Here is a 27,941-nt window from a genome sequence, read left to right as displayed (position 1 = left end):
AATAACGATACAAAGACACTATTTTTTCTATTTAAGGTACTCACAGCTGGGAGAAGTACATGAACTTTAGATATCCAGCTTCTTACTTTTGATGGAAAGTGTGTGTACTTAATATCAAGAGGAGACCAGGCAGTGGCAATCAGATCCAGCTATACTCCCTACAGCCCCAGAAATGCAGGCCAGGAACTCAGTGAGCACTGAGTTCTGCCAGTACCCTGAGCTGAATTCATCTCTGTCAGGTGAGATGCTAACAACCCAGTCTTTCCAAAAACATATGTGAACTATTCCAGTTTTACTAATAACTTTATTTAAATAAGACACAGGAACTTCTATACTGAAAAAAATACAAAACAAAAGCCACACATTTCCTTGTGTAAAGCCATATTGTATGGTAACTCGAATACTGTTCACCGCAGTGGCTAGAATTAAACAGTACAACTATATACAAAATTTAAACAATTTCTGACAAATTTCTACAGCTGGATGTAGGATACATTTGAGCTCAACAACTTCTGGGAAATTTACATGGCAAAGCATAAGCTTTAACACATTTGGTTCAAAACTTTAATATATGCTAAGAACAAATGTACAACACAATTAATATTTAGTTTCTCATGAGAAAATAAAAGTACGTCACTATAAATATCGTACATCAGATTTCATCACCAAAAAAGCATATTCAGTCCATCTTTCAGAAACTGATATTGATACTATTGCATCTTATTTGGATAAAAGCAGAGCAAAAGATCAACACATTATGTAATGCTAAACCAGATATCAGAAGTTAATGGAGCTCATATTTATCTTACAGAACTAGTAATTTTCTCCCTTTAACCATAATCTACAAAATATAGTATTTTCATCAAGGCCTGAGATTATTAGGGTTAAAGGTGTCTGCTGCTGAAGAGATTGTTTCAAAAGGTTCCCCTGTGAAAACGACAAAAGTAAACTGAGTCCTTTTCCATGACAGTCTCCTACAATATAACACTGACTAATTTAAAGGAGCCAGAACGCACCTTCGGGAGAGAATATTACTGCAAACTTTGGTGGAAAGAAGATAACTGGGATCATGACAAAATAATACACAGAATACACACACATACCAACATATACATATATGTGCCATTTCTTAAAAAAAAAAAAAAAAAAAGGTGTTGCTTTCTTCTTTATCATCTCTTCCTTCTTCGACCTCCTTAGAAAATAAAATAAGGAAAAACCCAGGAATGACTGAAGGGAACTGAAACGTTCCTGCAACTGGAGGCACCTTGTTCCCCTAATTCTAACGAAAACTGTGCCATACTATGTTTTATCGAACTGAAAGCAATGGAATAAAAATAGAAAAACTTCTCTCTGCTTTTGGATACTCCCTTTGTGCTGCAGAAAACAATCTCTGAAAGTCGGGCTCTTCCACTGACTAATGAGGAATATCTAGGGCTCTCTCTTCACACTTGGTTGAGAAGTAAGGCTATTTACTTGGGTTTATGCTCTACTTCGCACTCTCAAAATATTAACAGAACTATTCATGATATTGTTATGAGAGGCTTAAATCAGACAGCTTCAAACTACCACTATTGTAAGTCACCAGATAACCTGCTTACTTAAATTGCATTGATTCTTACTTAGACCCACACATTCTCTCTCTACGTGAATGCAATTCATGCCCCTAAACTACTTGAGGAAAACAATCATCAAAAGTCTGTCCTTTTTTAACCTGCAAATTAAAGAATTTCCAAAAGAGAAACTAAACATTAATATGCCTTTAGATGAAACAGTAGCATTTCATGACCCTGATGGCCAACATAAACAAAGAAGCTCAGCTATCCCCTGTTCACTTGTCCAAACTTCCCTTGTTCAGAAATTAAACCTAGACATTCTTATCTTTAAATTCCATCACCCACAACGTGGAATGTTTATGTACAACCCGGTAGTGGACACTTTATTTGCAACATTGTAACAGTCATTAACTGAGCAACACCTGACCTTGTTAAAGAAGCCACATTTACACGTGTTGAAACAGCAAATGCAACAGTTGTTTTACTTGTAACCACATGACAAAAGTGATGTCCGACACCACAGGTTTGCTGGTTCTCCTCATGTTCACCCATGTCCAGGATCATCGTTCTCATAGGGTTGAATGCACTTCTTATTCTAAGCATGTGGAATGTAATGAGGAAAGGGAAATGCACAAAATAAGGAAAGGCAAAAGAGTGATGTTCTCTCTTTAGCGTTTTAGCTGTGAAATATTTAATATCCCAATATGATATACATTCCAAGTTACCTGAGTTTAGACTTCAACTGAAGTACCTGAAGCTAGGCCATAGGGTGGGCACTGTGCAACTGTTGTGGCCATTTATTTTTTTTTTTTTGCATTGTATGTATTACAGAAGTTAGAAACAAACACCTGGATCAATTGTAAACATAATCCTGAAGTACAGTATTTTCCATAGGACAAAACACAGCAAGACATTTTCTATTTAGACAGGCAACTTTTTGATATAGAGCTTATTTATACTGAAGAATTTGGAACAAAACACAGGACACAGTACTAATCTGTCAAACATACTATGAAATGCATAGTCTCCACTTAAAATGCTGAATGACACACACATTTTGCAAGCATTACTGCTTTCCACAAAAACTGCTGAATAGGAGTTCCGTCCCTGCCAAGATCAGTGTTAAGAGATACTTTATGATGCTGATAAGTATTCTGTTGGTGGTGGTGGTGTTCAGTAAGGTTGTCACTCCATGCAGATAGATATCTGAGATCTAGTTCCTGGTCCATGGATGCAGGGTGGAGGCCAGCTCCTCCTCTGCTTTAGATGATCACGTAGTTCTGAGCAGAGACGTGTTCCTCACCCTGCAGTTCCTGCAGGAGCTGCTGCTGCTGGGATGGCTGTTGAACACAGGCCTCTGTGGAGCCTGCCGTGCTGGTGTCATCAGAAAGAGATGCAAAGGAAACCCGGGAGGAGAGCTGCTCAACGGTTAGGGTTGCCAGAGCTGAGCTCTGGCCAGAGTTAGGAGAGTTCTTCAGCATCAGGTCGGAGGCAGGTAAGAGAGGGCCTAGAAGTTTCACAGGACAGAAAGCTGATCCGGTTGGGATGAAATTAACCTTGTTTTTGTCAGGACATGAAAAGAGAGGGGCTGAGATAGGCTGACGAGACCTAAAATCATAAAACAAAATTAGGTTTGCAATCACTAAAAAGTTAAGCACTTTCTGAATTAATTGGAGTTCTCTAAAACAGCTAAAATGTGAATGGCAGGGAATGAGTTAAGTGTACACAGAGGGGTAAACATCTTCCATAGCACAAGTCAGCTGGCAGACCATTGATGTACACAGCACTGAAGTGATATTTGAGACAAAAGGATTTTCAAAAGGTCTGGGCAGACAAATATTTTCAGAGATCATTAGTTTGCTTTCAATCATTTAGGAACATGGAAAAACCTCCTACATTACAGTTGACGATTATGCAAGGTTAGAATGACCTTTTCTGTTAGGAAAAAGGATATTGGGAGAGGGATTACCCCCATCATATATTTGGTTGTAAGCATTTCCTCCTGTTTCTGCATCTCTATACATACTCTACTGACAGATCAGGAAAAAAAAATTTCAGTAGTTTCTTGAAGAGCCAGTCAGCCTCATAGGGCAGGGTTGACAAGCCCTTCCTCTCTCCCCATTCCTGGGAGCTAAGCCAACAACTCCTGCAAGAAGGGTCTCTGTCCCCTCGTAGGGTGCAAGAGGGCACCTGCACTGGGACAAAGGGATGAGTGAGTCCAAGAGCCACACAGTCTTTTCTTAAGCTATTCTGACAAGTATTTATAGCATGAACCTCTTTTCCCTTAATTTCTAATTTCTCCATGTTAAAATTTCATAAAGGAAAAAAATCTGTGAACAGAAAGTCTAAATTCAATGAATATACATGCTAGATATGTCTACAGGGCAGGACGCTAGCTTCCCTCTGGCTTGTGGAATCACTGTCATTAGGCTAGCCAAACATAGATATTCAATTTGCTGCTAAATTAATAAAGCTTTTGAAAGAAAAATTCTTAGTGATTGAAAATAGATCTTTTAGGTAGTAAGGATGAATTTCCGTTTCTTTGTATTAGCTTACATATTTCCAACATACAGATTCAACTCTTCTCCAATAAGAGCTCTTTCACCTATTCAATTCTCTTTTTATAATTTGCTTTTGAAACACATTATCAGCTGGATGGAGTAGTTGATTCATCTGTAATCAACTGGTCTCAGTAAAAAGCTTTACAGCTTTGCAGATCCCAGCTGATAGAAAAGACATTACTTACGCCATTTCCTCAAAGACCTTCACTCGCTCACATCCCTCTGGGGGCTCCCGTTTGAACATGTAGCTGTTGTTTGGTTTGGGAGATGAAGCATACTTGGGTAACGGTGAGCTACTCCCACTGTCTGTAAATTTAAAGCAGTTATATTAACTAGTGATTGAAAGCTCTTTTAAATTAAATTTGATTTCCAAACAAGCAGCCTTTTGCACAATTTATCCACTATTGCCCCTTTGCTTCCACCACAGAGCTTCCTTTATTGCAAAGCTATTTCTAACACCCTTGTGTAGTACATTTCTTAGAAATAAAAGCTTCAATGCAACAGTAATCTGCCATACTACAGAACATAAAAGGAGGATATTTTGGTCCAGAAAACTGCATTTTGAATAAAGCAGAGCTATAATCCTGAAAACAAATACATTATTATGTATTTCAAACTGTAAATGAATGGGGTAATATGTGTAAGTCATGCAAAAGAATTACAAAGAGATTATAATACAGGGTTATTTATGTTTTCTCACTGTCCATCCAATTTAATTGAAAATTTTAGTATGTGGAATAATCTTCCTTACAAAAGTTCTTAGCAGAAACATTACTTTTACTAAACAACATGAGTAACATGTATGCAGGGAAAAAAACAAGTTTATAACACATAATGTCTTTTTCCCTCGGCCCACCATGAACAAGGTAATTTGCTCAGAATTTTGCCTTTAAAATGTATATATGAAAAACTTTTGCAGCACAATTTGTATTTTTGCCACTAGAAGCATGAGAAATCTAAAAGGATCTTTACCTAACATGTTTTCTTCATATATTCATGAAAAGCCATAAAACCTATATGCAATTTCTCCCTTTCCTACCTGGCAAAGGATTTTGGAAATTCAAATCCACCAAAATGTGTCATTATCTTTGTAAGATGCCAAGTTGCAAAGTCAATAACATACCTGTATAAATACAATAGTCCTATTTAAACAAATTCTGACTTAATGCAAACCAATTCCCACTGCTAAAATATGAAGCACATGATCTACTCAGATGTATTACTTTCATACATATTCTGAAAGATGGCAATAGTACCATAATAACGTTTGTCACAATTTTGAAAAGGTGCTTTAGTTTAGGATACAGAACACAGTCCAAAATTCAGAATCTGAGTAATAGGGATGTTTTTATCATCATTCATGACATACAATACATGCCTAGAAAGTAGACCCTCAAGGTGCACTTAGTATTGGTGAATGATTCAAAGAGCATCTATGTTAGTCTTGGGAATGCACATGTGTGATTATATTTGAATATGGCTCTATCTCTGGCTGGTAAATCATTGCCTGCAAAACAACAAGGCCACACTATTGGGAAACATAGAAAACCACATAGTTTCTCCATCACCACTATTTTGCATGTCCCTACAGATTATGCAGTCTCTTGGAAGGAATAAAGTTGGGTTTCTTCACATACCATTCCGATTTGAGGATTTTCTTAGAGTCAAAATTTATCCTATACTGTTTAACCAAATGGGAGGGGGAAGGAGGAGGAATAGGATTTTCTCTCTTAGGTAGATGCAAAGTATGGTTAACCTGACTAAAGCCTGAGTTTGCTTATCTCTATTTGAGGTAGGCTAGACCAAAAAGACTGGTCCACAATCAAAAAGTGGTGAGAAAGAGGTCCTGAACTCAGTGTAATACCAAAAATACAGCTTGACCTTGCTTTACCATCCAAACAGCTACAAGCTATGCAGAGGAAATACATAAGAAAGTATATATGACATATGATACCTCCATGAAGATTATTGCTGGTGACAACACAGCCCCCACAGTGGGCAGAACCGGCCTAAAACCATAGGCTTGAGGTCTTTAATGAGCCTTTTCTGCCATCAGCGGGAGTGTGACAATGTCTTTAGTCAAGGATCCACCCTATTATCATGGAAGGAAAGTCATCTTGACCACATTTACAGTCTTCTGTGTTATATTTCTTACTACCTCATCAGGCCTATCACATGATTTCTTTCATAACTTTATTGATGGTTTCAAGAGACTTTCCCAGAAGTCAAAGCTAGATGTCAGTTGGATAACCTACAAAACCGATTGTTTCTATTCACAATATGCAATAAATTAAATCTTTATTCTTCTTAAAATTCTTCTAATTTCTTCTAAAATACTTATATTTTTACAGTTATACCCATTTAAACATTCTTGTTCTATCTTTTTTTGGGAAGGGTGATTAACGTTAAACAATAAAAAATATACATCTATTGCTATCCTAAAACAATAGTATTCAGTGCTATTATATCTCCTTGCCTTTTCAATAAAAATTATTTGGCTTTTTGTTGCAAATATATATATATATATAAAACATTTGATGTTTGGTGCTCTGGAAAGACAAAGGTTGAAAGAAAAAAATTTGGAACTATAAACAGATTTGTTAAACCTGGAGTTTTTTCTTCAGGTAAGTATGCAATCTGATAGAGTGTGAAGAGAAACAGGGATTGGAGACATCTCATCTGTGGTTTTAGCTCATCACTAGTTGTACAGTTGTATAACCTGAAACACAACTGCCTCTCTGAATTTCTACATAACTAAAGGAACTGCCATTCCTAACTCTAAAATTCTGTGATTTTTAAAATGGTACTAACATACAAAGAAGGAACACTGTACCAAAATATTTTTTTGCTTTACAAAATGGCATGCTTTAAAAGCAACCCACGTGAATAACCTATTCTACCTATTCCAGACGTGGATGTCTAACTTATTCATTTAGAACTCTGTGTTGAATTTAATAACTACATTTTAGTAACAGAATATTGCAAATGTGAGGTGAGCATGCCTGCTCAGGAGATTCAAGATGAAAAGTGTCATGGTAATCTTAACTCAATCCCTTTTGTTCACAAACATGATAAATTTTCTCATTCTGCTATCCTCCAGTAGGATGATAACTAGACACGTAGTTAAGTTAAATGTTACTTTTTGTTCTTATAACATCATAGCCAATGTCAATTAATACAATTAAATGCATTGAATATGATTTTTTACATATCTGCCTGCATTCACAATAGTCTCATCTATAACAGAATCACCCAACTCTGAAAATCAAGAGTATGGAAACATTTTATTGGCTATTATAACAGAGCATACCTATATCAAACATATGGTATCATATAAAAACGGTATCATATTTACCATTAAAATACAAGCAGCTTGTCAAATATTTTTAAAAACATGATAATGAATTAAAGCTTGGAAAAATTAGAGATGTTATTAAAGTTTGGAATTCCATATAGAAATAATATTTATTAAACTATACATGTTTTTATAGCTTAAGAATTCTCTGAATTTCTCCTTATAAATGGCATTCATTATTTCTAGTATGTTAAGTTGCATGTCCCACAATTCCAGCAAAAAAAAAAATCATGTACACTAAGCTGATTCCTTTATGTGGTTTGGTATGTAAACCTCTGCCATGTTTCTATTCTAGTGCTAAGTCTTTAGAGGTGCTTTATCTCCTCCTATCAGATTGCTTTACCAAATTAAGTGAATTAATTCTAAAAGAAGCAATATAATTACAGAAAAGTGATATGTAACTCTGGTTTCACATTAAACTCATCACATGTTTTAAAAATACCAATAAATACTAATGCCCAGATCTCATCCCTAAGAGCTTCTGATTTAATTAGCCTGGGGCTCCTCCCAGGCTTTTTCTTTTCTTTTTTCTTTTTTTGGTAAAGCTCCCAAATGCTTTTGAAGTGCAGCCAAATCTGAGAATCAACTACGAAAATGTTCAAACACTGGTTTGGAGTCAGGGCACCTGACTTCTACCTAGGTCTAACTGCACGACCTAGGAAGTTGGATAGCTTTGCTTTTTCATCTGTAAAACAGGAATAACTACTGATATGACAGCTGTGAATAATGTGTGCAAAAGGATTAGTATGGTGCCTGAAACACAATAAGCTCTCAATAAATATTACTGTAATAGTAGAAAGAACACATCATTCCTAATTTGCAAGTTGAAAAAAGTGAACCATTCAGAAATTAAATGCCTATTCCACTTTCTCTTGGCAGACGAGTAAAGGAAATGTCATTTTCTTTTTTTTTTTGGAAGATTAGCCCTGAGCTTTTTGCTGAGGAAGCCTGGCCCTGAGCTAACATCTGTGCCCATCTTCCTCTACTTTATACGTGGGATGCCTACCAGAGCATGGCTTTTTGCCAAGTGGTGTCATGTCCGTACCCAGGATCTGAACCAGTGAACCCCGGGGCACCGAGAAGCAGAACATGCAAACTTAACTGCTGTGCCACCGGGCTGGCCCCGGAAATGTCATTTTTAATAGATCTGCACACTCTAACTTTATTCAGGTACACAAAGATAAGATTTTGTGTCTGGTGGGGGGGACAGAGTGATATTCTGAGTAAGATTCTCCAGTTTATGACTGCCTAGCATGAACTCTGCCAGTTCATGAGCATTCTTTAGCATATAGAGATCAACCTGAAATTAATGCCTAAAGCATGCAGATTCTATAGATTCCTCTACAGAGAGAATATTTTTATAATATGTGCAGCAATAACCAGTAGAATGTAATTCTTATTCTGTCTTTTGCAGCTAGAATAAGAAGCTGGGAACGTAAGCACAGAGTTCAACTATCACTATATTCAATGACGTACAAAGAGCATAATTAAAAGTCAGCCAATAGAGTTAGATTAGCTGTATGATTGACTAGGATCTAAACAGAATTACTACTCTAGTATTAAAATTCTTTTGCTTCAGGAAATGAAATTATCAACTGTAGTGTGGTTTGATGGCCTAATGATATCAGGAGAAACACACAATTGTATAGAATTTCTTGGCAACAAACTTGGAACCAGTTGGCATTACCGGCTGTATTGAAAAGCCTACATTTTCAGTTAACTCCAAGACCAAAGTGTCAACAATCTGCTGACATGAAGGAGAAAATATCAGAACTTTTATACATATTTACTTTCTATCTCTAAGAATAAAGTAAGCTTTACTAGCACATACTTAGTTTGTGGACTGAATTATACACATACATAACTTAGAAATATATGAACTTATATTAGGGGTACAGATTAAGAATTGCTGAAAAAGGTGTGTAATAAATCAAGTTTGGAGACCACGGGACTACTGAAATAGCATCTTATCTCATCTTCCTGCTGTCTCTCCACTTTGGTAGTCCCACCTGAGTTACAGTCTTTAAATATAAAGCTGGTCATGTCCTTTAGCTGACAAAAGATCTTTGCTTGGCTCTTCATTTCTCTTAGCAAGGCCTACAAGGCCCCTTATGAAAGAGTGGCCTCTACCTCTCCACTCTCCTGCTTTCTACTCCCCACCATTCACCCTATGCTCCAGCCACACAATTTCTTACTGTTCTCCACACACGAGGCCCTTTCATGACTGTATAAACGCTATTCCTCCTGCACAGGCAGCAAGTAGAAGTATGAAGTTCCTATAGAAGATCTTTGTTGGCATCTGGACTCCATAGAATTTAAGAAAGTTACCTCATTTCTCTAAGCCTCAGATTCCCTATTTTTAAAATAATGACGATGTCCCTACATAGGATAGTGGTAATATTACAGGAGATAACAAAGGTAAAATCATCTGAGCACATCTAATCACGTTAACAACCCCATGAGGTAGGTACCTTCATTATCCTTAATTTATAGGTGAGGAAATTGAGATACAGAGAGGTTGAGTAACTTGCCCAAGGTCACAATTAAATTTGTAAGTGGCAAAGCAGGGATTCAACCTGGCTGCATTAGAGTCAGAATTCATTATTGTTATGCTATCTGCCTAAGTTTTGATCTCCCTCAACTCTAGTGTCCTCATTAGAGATATGAGGAGGTGACTAGAGATCAAGTTCTTTCCAATCTAACACTCTATGCTTCTATTTAAAGTCTTACAGCTCAGGTAACAGCCTCACTGGGTCTGCCTTCTGTTAGTCACATGAGGAGATACAGTGAGAGGAGTGGCCTCTGTGTGTTGATATTTCTTCTTAGAGGAACACAAAAGATAATGGGGAGAAAAAAATTTAACAAATCCCCTTTTCCTCTAGCTTGGTTGATATCCTATTTTCTCCCCTGTCATGATCAGAGTGGAAGATGAGATAGGTTTTAGCAAAGTTACTTTCTTTCCCCTAATTTCAACAGGAAATTTGAACTTCATGGCTCCTTTCTCCCAAAGGCCTATTACTAAATTAGCATAATCTTAGTTTGGCTACTCTTTATTGTGTGTTTTCCTTTCTTTTTGGTGATGGAGGGGAGGGAGGAGGGAGATTATCACACTCTTCCTAAACATTCAAAATCCTAATACACGTAATTTAACAACTTAAAAAATACTGATGTTTTCAACATAGCTATAAAAATATATCCTTAAAAAATTGGACACACCGTGAAGAAAGGTCTTAAAGGAATACTAAAAAAATCTCCACTAAGCACTACTCGATGCTAGGCAGGACTTTATTTACTAAGGATAAGATAAAACAAAAAGCAAGGGGCTGGCCCCGTGGCCGAGTGGTTAAGTTCGCACGCTCCGCTGCAGGCGGCCCAGTGTTTGGTTGGTTCGAATCCTGGGCGCGGACATGGCACTGCTTGTCAAGCCACGCTGAGGCAGCGTCCCACATGCCACAACTAGAAGGACCCACAATGAAGAATATACAACTATGTATCTGGGGGCTTTGGGGAGAAAAAGGAAAAAAAAAACAAAAACAAAAACAAAAAGCAAAAGAAAGTTACCTGCTTTGCTGGAGCTTGCATTGTGGTAAACAGATAACAGGAGACTTAAGTGAAATACATATGCAGGCATGTTAATAAATTGTGGTTTGCTTCTGTTCTGGAATCTCGGTTCTAACTACTAGAACTGAGTTGTATACTTATTAATTAATTTTACGCTATGTATAGTAACTCATCCACAGACAGCTAGCATGGCATCTTGCCATGAGTACAATTGTGAACATTTTCTGAAAGAGGAGAAAAAAGCATTTACTGGATGCTTCTTAAGTGCTGTCAGACAAGGGGAATACAAGTAATTTTAGATGTTATCTTGAAAAACAGAAACAGGAAAGATGACCTTAGGGACATAATTCTAGAGCAGGTCAGTTTTAACTTATGGAATAATTCCTTTGATGGGACAATAACTCTACACCGTAATTTCACCACCAAGAGGTTTTTAAAGGATAACATAAATAAAGCATAAAGCATAACATAAAGATAAAGCATCCTAGAACCATACGGGAAGAATCTTTTGATAGAGAAACAGATTCAGGCTCAAAGCAGTGATTTTTCAAGATATGGAGGGCTAAAAGAAGTATATCCAACAAATCTATTTTCACAATATAAGCCACAAAAAGAAAAGCGCCATGAAATCTTGGCTGATTGGGCTATCTAGAATACAGACGGTTAAAGTATGGTAAAGGCAAAGGTCAAAAAAGGTTAAAAAAGACAGCCCTAGAGATAAATGCAAATAGAGTTAAAAAGTATGTAGAAAGGAATAAGAAGATGTCAAAAAGAGTCTTTTTCAAAAGTCTGCCTAGGGTCAGCCCTAGACCCTGAAAAGACAATACTTTTTTTTTTCCTCTCCTGTGACTAAGAGCTGCTCAGTCCTAAGACCCAAAGTTTAGAAATATTAATATTTATGAGTTAAATCAGAGTATGAGTTAAGTAGGCTTATATGCATTGGGCTTGGGAAACTCTATCCACATAATATACATTGTTCCTGTGGGAAAATATAGTTTAAGTTCCAAGTAACCAATTTATGGACTCTTGGAATACAACTCTTGGTAGTTGGCCTGAGTAGAATGGTTCAGTTGACTTCATGATTAGAATAATCAATGTTTCCACCACAGTATCCTGCAAAATTTCAAAATTTTATACAACTGCCTAAGTGAATTGTGCCAAAGATCAACTATAAGAGGCAGACTGAAGTCTAGATTTTGTAGCTTGCCCAGAACTAGTTTGGCTACCATCAAGGAACACTGGCAGAGCTGCTAAAACAACTAATATTTTGACACTGTCATCTGTATTATATAAATGACTGTTTTTCTCCCTAGCAATGTAGAAGAATTTGGGCTAATTCTTAGGGTATATTCTGAGGATGTCAAGATGAGACCTCTCATTCTGGATCCCTGAATTCTCCAAACAGATGATAATGTAGGAACGGTGGCTGTTCTTGGCTTAGTTAGCATGGCACCTTTACACATGTGACCAAGCTGCCTTCAGTCTTTAGGTCATCGGTAAAACCTGGCAAAAAAACCTAAGAAAACTCCTAGATCTGAAAATAGTCTCTTAATGGCTGGACCTTTCTCAATAGTCAGAGTATTTTTGTCCTGGCATCGCAATTAAAATAGCCAAAGAAAAAACCAATACCCTAATCAAGTAAAACTATTTTATAGGTCTCAAATTATACATGATTCATGGAGAACAGTAATGTCAGGAACAGGCAGAAATAATGTTAGCAAAGTCAGGAAAAGGATAAGTATATAACAGATGAGTACTAGAAAAATCATCAGCTTACCAGCACATCTCTCGTTAGAGCATATATTCCTATGGCTATCTCTCCTGTCTCTCCTCCTGTGCATGCCCATCCAGGTGCCTAAGGACATCTGAACTAGCTATTCTACTACAGAACAAATTTCTCTATAGCAACTGCAGAATAGGTAGGTTCTCTAAATTGATCCTAGTTGACTACAAAATTAAGTAGCAATTCTGTTTTCATAGTTAATGATGCAAACCTGTTAGAAATCTACAGCTTCTGTTTTTTTCTTTACTAGAAATAAATATAAAGAGACAAAAGATCAATTTATGTTTTATTGTGGAAAAATGCAAATTATAAGATAGAATTAGTATTTTAAAAAAACAGAATTTGGACTGTACATAGAGGAGTAATGAGTCAAAGACTATTCTATATTTTGAATGACTTAACATATGTAAGTTTCAGAAACTGCAAAACTGACAACTCCCTGCTTTGTACCTTTAGTATTCTGAACATATTTGTCTAATAGCATATTATTTTACATAACTATTACTCCCTATGACTATAAATTCCTTAAAAACAGGTATCACATCTCAGTCTTCTCTTTCTCCATTCTCTAGTAGAGTAGCTGACGCACAGTTGATGCTCAACAAATGTATCTTAAATAAACCAGAAGTATAAACTCACTTGAAATATGTAAATCTCCACTCCCAATCGTAAAATATATACATGTGTATACTGTGTATGTGTGCATATATACATAAAATATATACTTAGGTGTATACACATATATATACATATATAAAAGAGATAGATGCTATTTTAATTTTCTCTTCACAAAGATGGCAGCTGATTTGTTTGAGAACTAAAAACTTCACACTGTAATAGAAGGTCACACATTTTTTTAGGGAATAGTAACTTCAACATCATCTTAATCACAAAGTAATGCCTCAAAGCTAAATATAGTAGATATGTTAAGAAACTCGTGTCATGAAGTTTTAATTTCCAAACTGAGGTAGTCTTAAATAATGTAGAAAACAGAAAAATGTCTTAAGTAATTCTGAGATCTCCATAATTTCTAAAGAGATTTAAAAAAAAATCACTATTAGCCACATCTCACACTTTTTATTGACAGTTCACTATATACCAAGAGTTGTGTCAAGCACTTTGCTGTAATATCTCATTTAACCCCAATGGTATGAGGTAGGTATTATCACCCTATTTTACTAAAAAATATTTTTTAACCATCAGAAAAAAACTGTTGACCTAAGAGAAAGTCTGGACCAATTTTCTCATTTTACATTAAAAAGAAAACAAAAAAAACCCAAGAGGAACAGAAGAAAAAGAAGATATTTATGTTATGCAGGCAGATGTCTGGTATGGAAGAATAAAAAGGCATAGAAGAAAATATACAAAAACGGCAAAGCCTTAGAAATGGTCAGAATTCAGACAATTACACTACCTGGAAGAGGTCTGCATGCCCATGTTCACTGCAGTATTATTCACAATAGCCGAGACATGGAAATAACCTAAATGTCCACTGACAGATGAATGGACAAAGAAAATGTGGTACATTCATACAAAGGAATATTATTCAGCCATAAAAAGAAGGAAATCCTGCTATTTGCCACAACATGAGTGGATCTTGAGGGCATTACATAAAGTGAAATAAGCCAGACACATGAAAACACTCTATGATCTCACTTCTATGTGGAATCTTAAAAACACCAAACTCCTAGAAACAGAGAGTAGGATGGTGGTTGCCAGGGTCTGAGGAAATAGGGAGACATTGGTCAAGGGTAGAAACTTTGTTATAAGACGAATGAGCTCTGGGGATCTTACAGCATGGTGACTATAGTTAATACTGTATCCAATACTTGAAAGTTGCTATGAGAGTAGAGCTTTAACGTTCTCACCATAACAATAACAACAACAATAACAACAACAACAACAAAATGGTAATTACGTGAGGTGAAGGATGAGTTAGCTAATCTTATTGTGGTAAACATTTCACAATAAATACATTGTATTAAATTACCATATTGTACACCTTAAACTTATATAATGTTATATATCAATTATATCTTAACAAAGCTGGAAAAAAAAAAGAATTCAGATTACTGCATAATTAGCAGAAATTAGGCCAGAGAGGAAGTTTTGGCTAAGTTGCAGAGGAAAAGTAAATAGTTTGTATTTTTCCTGAAGGCACTGAGAAGCTAACGAGTAATAATAATGATGATGTTTTTATAGCACCAGCTACCATTTACTGAATCCTTGGGGAATTAATACAAGTTTTATGTCCCAAACTTTACAGGACAGAAATGCATTCCTGTGTGTGAAATTCAGTGTTGCTCTTAACTTTGGTGTTCTAAAGTCTCCTGCAAAAGACCTTGCAGGAGAGTGACATGAATATACACCTTCTTATAATAAAACAGAATACAAACCTTTGGGAAAAAGAGGTATTAAAGAACATAATGTTTGAAACTTAGGACTTGAGTGAGTTCCTCCTCTGAACTGCACAAACCACATATTTATCTGCCTCATCGAATATAGTCACTTAGAGGCCCTGAAGGCGATCTCACAACCAGTTAACCAAAATAGAACTCATCTATCATCTTCCTAATATATTTCCTTTTTGGTTCAGCTTCTCTCAAAAATCCACAGTATTAAACTTAGAAAGAAGAAAACAAAACTCCAGAATTAATTGCCTAGCCTTACTATCATTGTTCTTTTTACTTCTCACTTTAACCCAATTACAAGTGCTAATAAGTAGCAAAAGTGGTCATTTTGAACTACACTTATCCTTTCCACTGGTATAACAAAGAATACGGGTTTTGTAATTAATCAGACAGGCCTGTTTCGCCATTTACTACCTATGAAGCCTAAAACAAGCTACTATTATTTAATGTTTCCATTTACCTTCAAAACAAATATTCCTACTAGAAGCAAGGTGTTTTCCTGTTAACAACTGTGAAACATCCATAGTCACAATGTTGTGAGGCAGTGATTAAAGGTGTTTGCTCCGGTAGGATGCCCAGTGAAATGAAAGTTCCCTAGCCTGACATCTACAAAATGGAGACTTTCCACGTGAAGCAAAGGGATGCCTAAGGACTGCCTTCAATGCATCCTTAACGGAGGAAGGGAGTTCAAAAGGCTTTTAATAATGAAAGGGTGAAAAGAAAGGGAAGAACTGGTGAGATCCACCCATAAAAATAAAAGTAGAGGACAAAGTTTAAAGCAGCTTCCATTTAACATTTCAGCAGAATGTTAGGCATAATGAGTGAAAGAAGCTAGACACAAAAGACTACACAATACGCAACTCCATTTCCATGAAATCCAGTAAGAGGGAAAAACTAGATTATGATGACAGAAGTCAGAACAGTGGTTACTTCCAGGTGGAGAGGGGAAAGGGACCGAGGGAGCCTTCTGGGATGCTAAAATAGTTCTCTATCTCCATCTAGGTAGTGGTTTCATGAGTGTATACATATGTAAAAAATCCACTCGGCTGAGCACTTAAAATCTGGGCATTTTACACGTAATAATATCTCAAAATAAAACAAATTAAGGGGAGTAGTGGTCAAATTAGGAAAAAGACCATAAAAATCCTACAAGATTCTGTAAACTTTAATTTTTCTGTTTTTAAATTTTTATTGCCTATGATCCAATTTTCTACGCTGAGAAGTAGTAAATGTTCACTGTTTCTTTGAAAGTAGCTAGGAAGGTGGAAGTTGGGCAGTCTTTGTTGCCTTCCACGTCTAGGTCTGAGGGGCCCAGAAACTGAAAGGAGAGAGTGAACAGTGGTAGGCAAGTCCTGACATGGGGGCAGGAGAACATGCGGAGACAGTTTGTGCCTGGCAGGTAACAAGAAATCCCAGAGGTTCTTCCCTTTTATTGGTGTTAGTTAATAATTCATCTATATACTATAATATACTCCCTGATCTCCTGTAGGTACTTATTAAGCTTTATCTACTTGGTTAAAAATATACTCATTCTTCCAACAGAATTTTTAGAAATTATTTCCTCCTAAATCAATCTGATTACAAAATCTAACTTCAGGCATGAGAAATATAAACTCTACCATAACCATCACTAGCTCTGGACAATACCAAGGAAAAACCTGTGTGTTATATGTGAAGCTGTACACATTCCATTTTATAGCTTTCATTAGCTGTTAGAACCATGCGCTGTGCTTCTCTGACACATTTATGGAAGATGTTTGTGAGAGTCACAAAGAAGGGGGTACGTGAAAACCAATGAACAAACAAACCTAGATTAATCAATTATTTACAATCCCACCATTCAACAAAAGAAAAAAAGTGATGTAATGGTCTAAGACAGAAAGTACAATGAGCAAGGCCCTGAACAAACCCTGTGTCTAAGTGGATGATTTCATTCTCACCTTTATCACGATCATAGAGCAAATCTTCTGTTGAGCAAGGACTACCATCTTGGGATTCCGGGGGACAAAATGGGGACACACAGGGTGAATGACTGCTGCAGCTACTGCTGCGTTCCTGGACAGAGGGGGTCTGAGTGTCAATGCTGCGAGTGCTACTGCTCCGGTAGTGAGCAGGGAGTGGGGCTCTTCGACCATCTGGTATATCCAAAGGCTGTAAAAAGGACAACCATCAAACATGTAAAGGACAAAGCAAATACTCAATTCACATAGAAAGCACATGGCATTTCCTTTGATTTCATATTCCACTGCTATCATCACCATAACTGATTCTTTAGAGAATAGAGATACCAATCTTGTGTCTTAAGCTAATTTCTACGTTACCTTTATTAACAAAAAATTTCTTTCAAATTCCAGAGTAGTTAGGTTTAAAAATACTAAGGATAAATTGTCTTAAAAATTCCATAGCTTTCTGTACGTATCTGTAGGTTAACACTTCCCCTAATACTCCTCAAGCACAGGAGCTTCTTTTAACACTGTATCCCTAATGCGGCACTGGGTCTGGCACATAACAGACATTCAGTAAACATTTCCTGAATGAATTAATTGAACTGTTCAAGAAATCACTTTGACTTGCTAGCAAAAAAAGTGAAATCTCAAATTCACAGGTACGAATTTTTGTTTCTTCATTCTTTCTTATTTTAATTTGTTAGAGGCCAGGAACAGAATCATGTTTTCTGTTTCCTTTGCAAATACCCAGAATTTCTAATAAAGAGGTTTATTCTGTTAGTACTCAATAGAGGATATAAACATAACTCAGAACAATTCTACCAATTTGGCATTCACCTGAGTAGGACTACTCATAATTTTGCTTAGTTCTATGCATTGTTCTGAGTGGCAAAAATAAGAAATAGAAATGAAACTATAATCATAGAATCATATAGTTTGAACCTGAGAAGACCTTAGAGCTCATAGTCCAACATCTTTACAAATAGAGAATATATAGATTAGAGCTCCCGGTGATATGGATAATCAGAGCTTCTGCTGCAATAGACTCTTTCTACTCTGCTTCTGCTGTGAAAATAGATTTTACTCCATTTTCCTCATCTGTGTGCTAAAAGTCAACATATAAAATTCTCTATATTAATCATTTAAAACATTTTTGTTATTACATAGACAAGATTGCAATGCTTGGAAAAAGAATCAATATACTCAGTGTGTTTACCACTTATTTTCACTATTTACTGCTCTTACTCTGAACTTCGTCATTTCAGTTTTTAGAAACACTTTCAGAGGGAAAATGGAGTTAAGATAAAATTAGGCAAGATTCAAAATGCCTCAATTTTTTCTATAACAAGTGAAGGTGGAAATTTTTAACTACTGAAATAAAAAACTTTGTACCTATGCAATTCTGTTAAACCAAAACTATATCATCTTCACAATCTGACAATGACTACTACCCTATAAATAGGATATTCAATTATGTAAACATTAGCTCATTTCATAAACAAATAAAAAAAGTAATACTTTCCAAATTTAGGAAAGAACTATTTCCAAAGGAATATTAATTGGTTAACCAATAGGAAAATATTACTTCTATTATTTAAAATTTTTTTATTTTAACTAAATTTAAATTTTAATTACAACTCTGCACTAAATCTTGGACCAAAGAAAAAAGCATTGGCGCAGCTTTCTTTTTGGACAAAACTGAATGATGGTATAAGATGTACGAGGTCCTCAGGGCAACACATAAAGAAAGATCACTTTGAAAAACACATTTGAGGGCTTCATGACAGAGGTATTTCTTAAAACTTAGATATTTAAGTCAAGAAAAACTTTAATAAAAGTGTCAATATTGGTAATCAGTAAAAGAATAATGTATCAACGCGTAGCTAAAAAAAGTTGAAGAGTTTTAGCTATCTTTCATTCATGTACTACTTGAAAAACATAATCTTTCTGTATTCCCATTTCTTAATCTGTAACTGGATAATATGTATCAATTTCCCTAACCAACTTTTCTTTTCAGGGGGAGTAAGGTTAGAAAAATTAAAATAACAAAATGGATTTTAGAAATTTACATACTTACACAAAATAACATGAGAAATATAAAGGTTTAGAACATCGATATACTTAAGAAAATTTTCTTCTTTTAGCTTCTGGCAGATTCACTAATGGTGACATTTTGATTTATTAAAACTTTGAGGCACAGAATCATAAATATAAAAATTCTAAGAATTAATTTTAGTTATAAGTGTGCAGGTTACTCCAGAATAATTCTGAAACGGCTACTATGAAATTCGAATATGACTTACTTAAAAGCAGAACTATGTTATAGGTTTTATATTTTGGTGCTTTGAAGTTCTTAAGGAATCAGCAAATATGTGACTATCTTATCCTCAAAAATTTAGACTTCTAACTAGAAATTAGAATTAATTTCACTTCCTTACACTAACTGTTTTTAAACATTACTTAACGTACAAAGGAAACATTTTAATGGTAACAGCTAAGAGATGGCATTATTTCCAGAGGGTTCTTCTATGGCATAACAAATACAAAATAAAAGTTTAACATGAAATGTCTAGGAAGAGTAAAAATGGCACAACCTTTGGGAGGGTAATTTTAGCAATATTCATCAAAATTGAAAATGCACAAATGCTTTGACCCAGCAATTTTACTGCCAGGAACTGCAAGAGCACACAATGTTTTCTAAAGCACTGCTTATGATAACAAAAACTGAAAACAATCTAAACACTCATCAATAGGGAACTTCTAAATTACGGTCCATTTATACAATGATGCAGTATATATCAACATACACACACACATATCAGCAAGGGTATACAGGAAACTATGAATAATGCTCATATCTGCTAAGCAATACTGAGAGTTAGAAGACACTTTTTAAAAAAATTTTCTAAATATAAAATTGAATTGTTTGGATTTTGAGATAACTCTAAATAAGTTTTAAACTACACAATATTTGAAGGAATCAGATACACACTTGACATAAATTAAATAATTTTATTTCCAAAAACACACCGAGAACTAATTAAGCCAAAGGCTACTTCATGATTTATTTTGTTGAGTATACCTTTAAAATGTAGTCAAATATAGGTTCCAATGCAGTATTGTCCCGATTTTTTTTCTGAGAGAGAGGTAATTTATAAAGTAGTTTTGATTAATTCAAAATAGATCAAAGCCCTAAATATAAGAGAAAGCTAAAACTATAAAACTATTAGAAGAGAACACAAGAATAAATCATTGTGACCTCAGATTAAGCAATGGTTTCTTAGATATGATACCAAAAGTACAAATAACAAAAGAGAAAAACGTAAATCAGACTTCATCAAAATTAAAAATGTTGTGCTTCAAAGGACATCATCAAGAAAGTGAAAAGTGAACAGATAATTCACAGAAGGGGATTTATTTTCAAATTATGTATCTAATAAGGGACTTTTAGTGAGAAAATAAAGAACTTTATAAAGAACTTTTACAATTCAATAAGAAAAGACAAATAACCCAATTTTAAAATGGGGCACAGGATCTAAATAGACAATTTTCCAAGGAAAACTGGAATATCCATACAAATGGCCATTAGCACATGGAAAGATGTCTAACATCATCAGCCATCAGGAAAGGCACATCAATGCCAGGAGGAGATACCACTTTATTCCCACAAGGATGGCTATAATAAAAAACAGATAACTACAAGTGCTGATGAAGATGAAGAAATTGGAACCGTCACACATCGCTAGTGGGAAGGCAAAATGGTGCAGCTACTTTGGAAAACAAGTTTGGCAGTTTCTCACAAGGTTAAACAAAGAGTTACCACACCAGCAATTCCACTTCTAGGTATATAACCAGGAAAAATGAAAACATTATGTTCACATGAAAACTTGTATATAAATTTCGTAGTAGCATTATTCATATTGGCTGAAGAGTAGAAACAATACAAATGTTTATCAACTGATGACTGCATAAACAACATTCTTACAATTGGGTATCATGTGGCAATAAAAAAAAAAAAGTACTGATGCATGTTACAACATACGTGAACCTTAAAACATTATGCTAAGTGAAAAAAGCCAATTACAAAAGGCCACATATTGCACGATTCCACTTATATGAAATGTCTAGAATGGACAAATCCATAGACAGAAAGTAGATTAGTATTGCCTAGGGTTGGGGGCATTGGAGGAAAATCAGCGATGACTACTAAAGGTATGGAGTTTCTTCTTGGGGTGACGAAAATGCTGTAAAATTGATTGTGGTGATCGTTGCACAACTCTGTGAAAATGCTAAAAACCACTGAACTGTACACTTTAAATGGGTAAATAGTATAGTATGTGAATTATATCTAATAAAACTGTTACCAAAAGACGACTTTTGAGATAGTTCACAATAGTGAAGAAAAAAAGGATTCAGACATCCCATGTAATCTTACCTTGGATACTTCCTCCTTCCCATTATTTTCTTTAATGAATACCTTTTCTAATTCAGGACTTATTCCTTCTACATTGCAGGGCACACGTGAAACAGATGATTTTGGCACTGATATATTTGACAGTGGCATAGGGACCGATCTTGAACCAGTAGCCTACGAAACAGAAGATAAGGTGGTGTCAAATTATTTGTGGTCAAAGAAATCAAGAATTAAAGAGCATGGTAAACCTGAAAATAGAAACTCAATGAGCAGAGTTACTTTGACATTTCAAATACAGTATCAACTCAGATACACATACTGAAATTTAGGTCCTAAAGTAAGGAAGTAAGGTAAAAATTACATAGTCAAAAGAATCCTTTATGTAAGTGTAAAGGTATAACTGTATAATGTATACACTTTTTCAGTAGAATGGCAGAAAGAATCTTCTGCACTGCTTAAATTTTTTTCTCTTTTTGGTTTTTACTGAAAAAGCATAGTTGAAATCATGTAAGTCTATCATGTGACTTCAGTATACAGTTCTGTGTATATGTGCGTGTGTGTGTATTTAAAAGATTTATTTCTTGCACTGACAATTACCTTCCAGTATTTTTCATTTCCGTTTTGTCAATCACTTAAGAAAACCTTTTGGATTACTAAGTAATGCGGCAACAATACCATGTTAAGTTCAACAACAGTGACTTAACAAACTTTAAGGTTGTTTTCAAAAGTCCTTTGGAGGAGTTCTTAAAAATTAACTACCTCTCATAGTTGTTGTGGTGGGTACCAAAAAGTGTAAGACAAGCCTTTTGATTCTCAAGGAACTTACACAACAGAAAGAAAATAAGAAAAATACAGATGAACAAGGCAAAAAATAAAAACAGTATACAATCTATCTTATTCTGAATGATTAAAGTTGATATATATGATTCATAATGAGGTGTATTGCTAATCACTGATGAACACATGAATAATATTTCCCATACTCAGTGCTCTGTTCCTGCCATCTGTGAACTGCTGTCTGCTAATGTACTTTGTCTCTTACTGATGCACCAGTTTTGTTCATATTAAAGTTGCAACTCTTTGTCATACATTTGCTGTTTACTTTAGTATCAAATACCTTTCTTTAAGTACTTTTATGGTTTTTCATAAACACAACCTATCCATGTTTTATTTTTGTGTATGGTCTGAGTTAGTATTTTTTCATGCACATAATAATCAAACTGCCTTAACATTTCTTTACGGATTCTCTATTTGATTTTCTTGAACTGCTAGCTGATAATCCCTATAGTGAGCTCCACTTTAATTGCTATAATTTTATAGTATATTTTGGTATCTTGGGGGGAAAGCCTTTCCAAATTTTCTTCTCTATTAATTGGCATTAATTTTCCATATGACCTTTGAAAACAACTTTTCAAATAATAAAACAATTCCTTTTAAATTTCCATTGAACTCAATTTGTACACTAATTTTGGGTAAAATACTATTTGAAAAATACCGAGTCTTCCCATGCATGAATACGTTAAGACTGCCCATTTACATCTCTATTTTATATTGCATATCCTCAACAAAGTCTTATAGCTTGCAAATTTAAGTTTAATTTAGGCATTTAATAGTTTTCATTATATATACTAACATGTTATTGCTAGTTGTGACATAAGAAGAAATATATATCTGGTTTGTGCCCCTGGCTCCTGACACAAAGTTCCTAAAATTCCTGTAATTTCCTGAGTGATAGGGGTGCTAGGAGCATCTCTTGTTCCAATATTTGGTTTTGACCCTGGTTTCTGACACAGAGCTCTTAAATCCCTTGGAATTTCCTGGGGGATAGGAGCAATAGTCTTTTGTTCTAATGAAGCGACTCTTGGTGGGTTCCTGGATAGCTTCAGGATGGGGGTTAAGTCACCGGAAAGAACAAAGCATGATTAGAAGATTGGAACTTTCAGTCTCATTCCCCATTCTCTGGGTAGGGAAGTGGGACTGGAGATTGAGTTAATAAGCGGTCATGCCTATGTGATGAAGCCTCCATAAAAATCCCTAAACGATGGGTTCAGAGAGCTTCCAGGCTGGTGAACACATATCCACATGCCAGACGGTGGCACACTGCAACTCCAAGGGGACAGAAGCTCCTGCACTCAGGACCTTTCCAGACCTTGCCCAATGTAACTCTTCATCTGGCTGTTCATCTGTATCCTTTACTATATACTTTATAATAAACTGGTAAATGTTAAGTGTTTCTCTGAGTTCTGTGAGCTGTTAAGCAAATTACTGAACTTGAAGAAGAGGTTGTAAGAATCTTCTCCTTATAGCCAGTTAGTCAGAAGTACAGACGACAACCTGGGACTTGCAACTGATGTCTGCAGGGGCGGGGGTGGGGCAGTCTTGTGGGGCTGAGCCCTTAAGCCGTGGGGTCTGTGCTAACTCCAGGTAGTTAGTGTTATAACTGAATTGTAGGATACACAGTTGGTGTCTGGAGAGTTGGTGAAATGACAGGGGTGAGGAAAAAACCCAGAGATTTGGTGTCAGAAGTGTTTTAAGTAGAGGGCACAGTAGTTTACCTTTACTAGCATAAGAGAAAACTACTGATTTTTATGTGTCTATATTTTATCTAATCATCTCATTAAGTTCTCAGTTTTTTCTCATTATAAAAAATTATAATCATAAACATAATTACACAGGATAGTATAATGAACCCTCAGGCGCACATCATCCAGCTTCAAAAATTAGCAACATTTGCCAATCCTGTCTCATCTAAACATCCATTTTTTTCCGTCTCCTTGGAGTATTTTAAAGCACATTCTAGACTTCATATTTTACCTACAAATATTTCAGTATATATATAGCAAAAGATAATTATTTTTATGCATAACCAAAATGCCAAAATATTAAACGTAAATTGGCAACAAGTGTAAGTCAGCAAGTCAACAGATCTATTATAAATGCATTGGACTCTTACAGGAAAGACGCTTGAAATAGAATAATAATATATTAATTCTATCAGATTACAAAAAAAAAGGAAGGCATATATGAATTTTCACTTGAAATGTCTGAGGCTTGTTTTCCAACTGCAAGTTTGTTTTACAGTTTTGATGAGGTATAATTGGCTTACAATAAAATCCTCTCATTTTAAGTATGCAGCTCATTGAGCTTTATAAATATATAGTCATCCAATTATCAGTATAATCATATTTTAGAAGCTTCCATTATTCCCCAAAAATTCCATAGGGCCTCTCTACAGTCAATTCCTACCCATAATACTTTGTCTGTATAATTTTGCCTTTTCAAGAATTTAATATAACGAATAATACATATGTAGTCTTTTGCGCCTGACTTCTTTCACCTAATATGATGTTTTTGAGACTCAACCATGTTCTAAGTATCAGTAGTTTCTTCCTTTTTACTGCTGAATAGTATTACATTGAATGGATGTATGAAATGTTGTTTATCCACTCACCAATTGATATATATTTGTTTGTTTCCATTTTTTGACTCTTACAAATAATGTCTCCATGAACCTTGAGGTACAAGTCTTTGTGTGGACATTCGTTTTTATTTTTTTCGATACCAAAGAGTAGAATTTCTGGGCTGTGTGGTCAACGTATGTCTAACTTTTTAAGAAAATGCCAAACTGTTTTTCAAAGAGGCTATACCATTTTGTGTTTCCACCAGCAATGTGTGGCTGTTCTTTCTAGTTGTTCCACATCTTCATTAACACTTGGTACTGTCAGTATCTTCCATTTTAGCTATCCTATCATTAGTTTTAATAGTTTAGTTCATTCATTTTAATTTTCTAAATATACAACAATATCATATGCAAATAGTGATAATTATTCCTTTTTCTTATTACTCTGTCTAGAGCCTGTAAACTACTAGCAAATAATATCAGTAATTACAGACATCTATGACTTGATTTCTATTTTTTTTTTTTTAAGATTTTTTAAATTTTTTTTCCCTTTTCTCCCTAAACTCCCCCAGTACATAGCTGTATATTCTTCCTTGTGGGTCCTTCTAGTTGTGGCATGTGGGACGCTGCCTCAGCGTGGTTTGATGAGCAGTGCCATGTCCGCGCCCAGGATTCGAACCAATGAAACTCTGGGCTGCCTGCAGGGGAGCGCGAGAACTGAACCTCTCAGCCACGGGGCCAGCCCCTTGATTTCTATTTTAACAGAAAGCTTTCCAATATTTCTTTGTTAGGATTTCACTACATTTGCAGTCGGTCACATTAGGAAGTGTCCTATTTTTAGTTACATAAGTCTTATTACATATGGATACTGAGAGGTTTGTTTGGTTTTTTTACTGAGGAAGACTTGCCCTGCTCTAGCATCTGTGCCAATCTTTCTCTATTTTTTGTTTGTGGGTCACCACCACAGTATGGCTGACAAATGGTATAGATCCGTGCCCAGGATCTGAACCTGCAAAGCCAGGCTGCTGAAGTGGAGCATGCTGAACTCAACCACCAGGCCACGGGGCCAGCTCCATGGATATTGAGTATTTATTAAGTGTTATTCAGCACCTACTCTGACCTTCAGATGCAATGAACTAAATGAATACATTTTTACAATTGTGAAACCTCAACTTGGATTTGTTTTGATACACTGCTTACGTTTCTTCTGCTATACTACTATATTTGATTTATGAAAGTTTACATAAACATTTATATGTGAATTTGGTCCACAACAGCATTTCTCAAATTTTGTCCCATGAGATATGTTTAGTTCATGTTCCAGGAGGGGAAAAAAACCCAACAAAACTCTAATTCTCAATTTCTTCATATGTAAACTAGGGGTAAAATATTTAAAGAAATACAGAGATAGATAGGTGAAGGTACTATTAGGAAGATTAAATGAGAAAATGCTCATAGTTGCTTAACAAGCGAATGAGCTAGGATTTCAGCCCAGGCCACTATCAATCATCCTTGAGACCCCGACACTCTGTATGTCTCTTATTAAAAGCAGATTACACATAAGGCTGAAAAAACAAAAAACCCAAAAACCTTCTTACAACAATTTAATAAACAGTAGTAATTTAGTAGAACTAGGGATTTACGTCATTAATTTTTTTAATCCTAAAACGATGGATTCTCCCTATATAATGAATCTTTAAAAGGAATTACTCAAATCTGGACAAGAACTTAGCCTACCTGAGTGTGATTGATTGCTATGTGGTTGCCATGGAGAGGTGACTGACGATCTTTCTCCTTACTGTGCCGACTACTCTGTTTACTACGTTGTAGTTGCTGCCTCAGTTTGGCAATCTGCTTTGGGGAAAGGAGAAGAGAAGCAAGAGAACAAAAATAAATACCAATTTTTAAGTACTTATTTCTTTAGTTTTTGGATATTAATAAGTGACTTTTTTCTCAAAGGTTTCAAGAAGACATAATATTTCACTAAAATAATTTATTCTTCCAAGTTTTTATAATTAAAACTACTGAAAATAAATATATGCTACAAATGCTTTACTTCTAGAATTTAAACAGTTTTCTTGGTAAATACATAGACTAAATTTCCCCAGATTATTTCAGATATTACCTTTGTAACACCAGAAAGATCTTCTTCTTTAAACACATTTTGTAACGTGAAAAACTAGTATTTCACATGCCTACTGATGAAAGTTAAACTCAATCTCTTAATATAGGGATCACACTAGTTCCCAAGTTCTTGTCTTATATGAACAAAATCAACCTAATTTATCAATTACTAAATACTTAAAAGTTGTAAATCCCATGGTGGTGAGGAAAATCAAGCATTTAGTATTAATAACTTATTAGTATTTAATATCTTACTATATATTATTCTTTATAGTCACACAGATTTTATTTTTCAGCTTTACTGAGATGTAATTGACATCCAACACTGTGTAAGTTAAAGGTGTACAACATGTTGATTTGATACATTTATATACTGCAAAATGATACCACCAAAGCATTAGCAAACACCTCCATCCCATCACATAATTAGTATTTTTTGAGGTGAGAACATTTGAGGTTTACTCTCTTAGCAATTTTCAAGTATGTAATAAAGCATTATTACTGTAATCAAAATGCTGTACATGAGAACCCCAGAACTTATTCATCTCATAACTGGAAGTGTATACCCTTTCACCAACTCCCATTTCCTCCATCCTCCTGCCCCTGGCTAACCACCACTCTACTCTCTGTTTCTATGAGTCTGGCTTTTTTAGATTCCACATACAAGTGGTATCATACAGTATTTGTCTTTCTCTAACTTATTTCACTTAGCATAATGCCCTCGAGATGAATTATCACAAATGGCAGGATTTCCTTCTTTCTCATGGTCTCACGGTTGAATAATATTCCACTGTATATATATACATCACATCTTTATCTATTCATCCATTGAG

At 35.3% G+C, this 27,941-nt stretch overlaps 1 protein-coding gene across 5 annotated transcripts in view; it reads right to left on the bottom strand.

The window, feature by feature from the left end:
• Nucleotides 1-284: 284 nt before the first annotated feature.
• Nucleotides 285-27,941, bottom strand: part of GLCCI1 (glucocorticoid induced 1) — a 101,882-nt gene continuing 74,225 nt past the window's right edge. The window contains exons 4-9 of one of the 5 annotated variants that reach the window (XM_023639258.2): nucleotides 26,722-26,838; nucleotides 21,606-21,758; nucleotides 20,253-20,306; nucleotides 17,165-17,375; nucleotides 4,300-4,420; nucleotides 285-3,161 (exon numbers count right to left, since the gene is read on the bottom strand). In XM_023639258.2, the coding sequence (XP_023495026.2) occupies nucleotides 2,816-3,161; nucleotides 4,300-4,420; nucleotides 17,165-17,375; nucleotides 20,253-20,306; nucleotides 21,606-21,758; nucleotides 26,722-26,838 (1,002 nt within the window). In that variant the 3' untranslated portion in view covers nucleotides 285-2,815. The remainder of the gene's footprint in view (nucleotides 3,162-4,299; nucleotides 4,421-17,164; nucleotides 17,376-20,252; nucleotides 20,307-21,605; nucleotides 21,759-26,721; nucleotides 26,839-27,941) is intronic. The other 4 variants (XM_023639260.2, XM_023639263.2, XM_023639261.2 and 1 more) reach the window with 4 other exon arrangements.

The sequence above is a fragment of the Equus caballus genome, chromosome 4 (genome assembly GCF_041296265.1).
Source record: "Equus caballus isolate H_3958 breed thoroughbred chromosome 4, TB-T2T, whole genome shotgun sequence".
Taxonomy (NCBI): Eukaryota; Metazoa; Chordata; class Mammalia; order Perissodactyla; family Equidae; genus Equus; species Equus caballus.
Note: the sequence above shows the minus strand (reverse complement) of the source record. Positions and strands in the feature narration are given on the sequence as shown.